This window comes from Naegleria gruberi, assembly GCF_000004985.1.
Source record: "Naegleria gruberi genomic scaffold NAEGRscaffold_280, whole genome shotgun sequence".
Lineage (NCBI taxonomy): Eukaryota > Heterolobosea > Eutetramitea > Acrasida > Naegleriidae > Naegleria > Naegleria gruberi.
In genome coordinates this window covers 1-3,846 of record NW_003163084.1, presented here as the reverse complement: position 1 = coordinate 3,846, position 3,846 = coordinate 1, and the positions used below count along the sequence as shown (strand labels likewise).

The window sequence follows — 3,846 nt, the reverse complement described above, 5'->3', positions numbered from 1 at the left end:
TCAATTCCGGTTCCATTTAAAGAAGCACATTTAACACCTTATTAGAAAGAATGAAATATCAATGTCGAATACATGGTTATGGAGTAATTTACATATACTGTTACTCGAAAATTAATGTTAGAAACTGTTTAGGATAATAATTGACAAATTGTTAAATAAGAATGAGAAGGAATTGTTGGCTTCTCCACACTACAAATCTAGAGTTGAAAATAACCATTCAGCAAGACTCGACAAATTGTCGACCGCTCTTTGCGCCAAATTTTTTTTTGCCACTTTTTGAACCAATTAAAACCACTACTGTTTAAAATCTTCCAGAATTTTACAATTCCGATTATTACAGTTATTATTTGTTATATTAAACATTTAACATGCTTTTAATTTGATTATATGAAGTAACAATGTTTAATATTTAAATAATAATTATTATTTCTAACAATAAAGGCCTTTGATAAAATTTTATTTGATGGCACATTTTATTGAATTTTTGAAAGTCGATTCCGGAATCGCTTTGACTACCACAACACTGGCACGGGGAATCGACGATCAAATATTTTTAATAGAAGACATCATCATTCATCAACCCATCATCATCACCATTCACAACCAATCCATATTCCTGGGATTGTTTGAGTTCAACTGTTCTTTTAGGAACATCTTGGGATGGAGCAAGCTGTGGAGATATCACTTCAGTGTTAATGTTATCTGGTTTTTGAATGAGAACATTGGTTGGTTTTCGGATAGGCAGAGTAAAGTTGGGAGACATAGTTAAAATGTCTCTTGTCCAATCTTTTCTTATTACCTTACCAGTCCTTCTTTCTAACCGGACAAATAGTACTTCTTCACAAGTAAAAGATAAATACAACTTTCTAAGTTTCTTCAGCATGATTTGACAAACTTGGAATAAATCATTCCAGTCACAAGATTCTGTCTTCTTAATAAATGATTCATAATTAAATTCCTTATGTTCTTGCTCATTATCAAGATCACTAGACTCAAGAGTATGGGAAGCAGGTTTGGATACAGTTTCCACGTTTGGTTTTGAGGAGCCAGCTTGAGCTTTTTTGGTACCAATAGACATTTTACCCTTACTTGTCCCTCTTTCCATAATCAAACAATCTAATTGATGAGAACTTTCTACACCTTGATTTGAAAGAGGAACCAGACTTCCATAAGTTGAAAGCAAGTCATAAAGATGTGCAGTGGCAATATGAATGTAATCTCCTATTCTTCCACTATCAGCTTTTTGTAGAACAAAAAGCAATCTCCATTCATTTAACTCAGAATCAAAATTTTCCCAATCCTTTAATGATTTCTTTTCCAAATCTTCATTTGTATAATACAACCACTGTCTAATTGATTTGTATTTTTTCCAAATATTATACATATTTGAGTTTGAATCTTTCAAAAATCCAAAAACTTTATCAAAAGATCCAAAAAGCTTATTACAATGCCCGCCAGATAACATAAATGAATATTCCTTAACTGTGAGAGCATTTTCTTCTTCGATTGTATCTTTCACTAAAACACTTGATGAATGAAAATTAAAATCAGCAAAACCTTCCAATGAACAAATATTGGTTTTCATTTGCTTTTCAAGTTCCGAAGTTTTTAAGGTCATTTTCAAAATATATTCAGTAATTCGTTCATCCATATGCAAAATGCATATGAAAATATTGGATGATTTAACACCCATTTTGTGTTGTAAATTTCTACTATTTTCAGAACAAATCCCAGACAATGAATTTTGTTTCTTAATGTTGCAGAAAGGACAAAACATAGCATGTTCTTTCAATAATGAACAATATTCAAGTGATTTTAAATCACTCACCCAATAGAATTCTAATGGAATTGTTTGGGTTGTATTTTCAAGTGATAGTGTAGCATCATGCTCGTTTTCTTTGATAGTAATATGTTTGGTAGAAAGTTCAATAACTTCTTTTTCAATTTCAGTTATATAATTAATAATATCTTTCTCTTCACCTATATACATTAGAATTGGGAAAACACAGTCTCTTTCTTGTGTTCCGAATAAATGTAAATTTAAAATATTCAAAGTAACTACAACTGTTCGTAAATTTCCAAATTCTCTACCATCCATTGACAATTTAATCATTACTTTTTCTGGTAATTTATCTACACATACTTTATCATTCTGTTTTCTTGTGTGAACAGTATGTAAATGAGCTTTAATGGCTGCTTCTATGATGGATGTAAGGTTTACGATGAATCCATTATTCAGTTGTTTAAATTTAAAAAAATCTTTAACTAAAGTATTTGTTGTTTTTGTAATTTCTGATAAATTTGGATTTAAAATGTGATCAATATTTAGTGTATAAATTAACTCTTTCCAAGCTTCATGTGAAATATTAAGTTCATCCTTTACTTTTAATTGTAAACTTTCAGATATTTGTTTTTGTATTAGGTTTTTGTATTTCTTAAATTCAGTCTCAGTAAAATTATGTGGTTTAAGCTTACTAGTTATAGCAATACTCTCTATTATATCGAGTACGTGTGATGGATATTGTTTAAATAAATGATATAATATATGAGAAAATTTAACATTACAAGTATGAGCTATTTCTTTAAAAATCTGAATGAAATCTTCTAACTTTCTGTCAGAATATTCAAAACTATTATCAATAGAACTAGATTTACATGAATTATGTCGTAATTTTACACCTCTACATTCACATTCAGACACCAAATTTAATGGCGCTAAATTGACATCAACATTTAATTGTTCATCATATTTTTTGATGCATTCATCTAATTGATTCTCTATTTTGTCTAATTTTTCGTTTACCTTGGATGGTTTTTTAGGAGTATAAGTTGTTCTATCTTCCGAATAAGCTATATCTTTCATATTGCAATCATAAGTTCGAACACTTACTTTTCTTTTCTTGGATTCTTGTGTTTCTGCAAAGTCACAGTCATCTTCTAATTCTACTCTACATTGTTGTAATTCTTCTTGAAGCAATTTTAATAATTCCGTATGATGTTTTATTTGTTGTTGTATTTGTGTTCTAATAGTAATTTCATTACTTGTTTCTTCTAATTGTTGTTGTTGTTGTTGTTCTTGTTGTTGTTGTAATTGTTGTAATTGTTGTTCTTGTTGTTCTTGTAATAGTTGTTGTAATTGTGATAATAGTTGATCAGACTCATCTTGTTGTTTTGAATAAATAAATTTTACTACTTGATCATGGAATTGTTTTTGGGTTAATATTAACTTTAAACAAATGTCTTCTGGAATATAATTACTACCACAAACATTTTTACATCGATTTAATTCGGATGTTTCTAATATCCTTTTCTTTTTAACTTCTTTTATTCCTAAAAATTTGTATAAGTCTTCTTGTTTTAAATATACAACTCCTTCACAATACGGTTTTCCTTTATCGTTGAACTTTTTGAATTGTGTGTCTTGAAAAATATCTTCTAAAGTACAAGACATTTTTTTAAAGATATTAAATGATGATGATTAATATTATTTATTTAATAAACCAATATAATTAACACCTTTTACTCTTAATGCAAGTTGCATATCTTTGAGCAAAATAGTAACTCTTTTGGAGTGAATGGCACAAAGATTAGTATCCTCAAAAATATCAATAATAAATGCCTCAGCTGCTTCTTGAAGTGCAAGGAGTGAATTCGCTTGAAATCTAACATCAGATTTGTAATCTTGAGCAACTTCTCTCACCAACCTACAAAAAGGTTTTTTTTTTATCAATAATTCAGTGCTTTTTTGATACTTTCGGATTTCTCTTAAAGCTACAGTACCTGGTCTATATCTGTGTGGCTTTTTAATTCCTCCTGTGAATGGTTTTTTTGCAGATTTCTTTGATG

The 3,846-nt window shown here is 29.1% G+C and overlaps 1 protein-coding gene across 1 annotated transcript; it reads right to left on the bottom strand.

The window, feature by feature from the left end:
- Positions 1-553: 553 nt before the first annotated feature.
- On the bottom strand, positions 554-3,451 carry NAEGRDRAFT_54809 (uncharacterized protein; the record flags this gene model as incomplete). Its single annotated transcript, XM_002668352.1, has 1 exon — positions 554-3,451. The coding sequence occupies one exon, from the start codon at positions 3,449-3,451 to the stop codon at positions 554-556; it is 2,898 nt and encodes a 965-aa protein (XP_002668398.1).
- Positions 3,452-3,846: the final 395 nt, after the last annotated feature.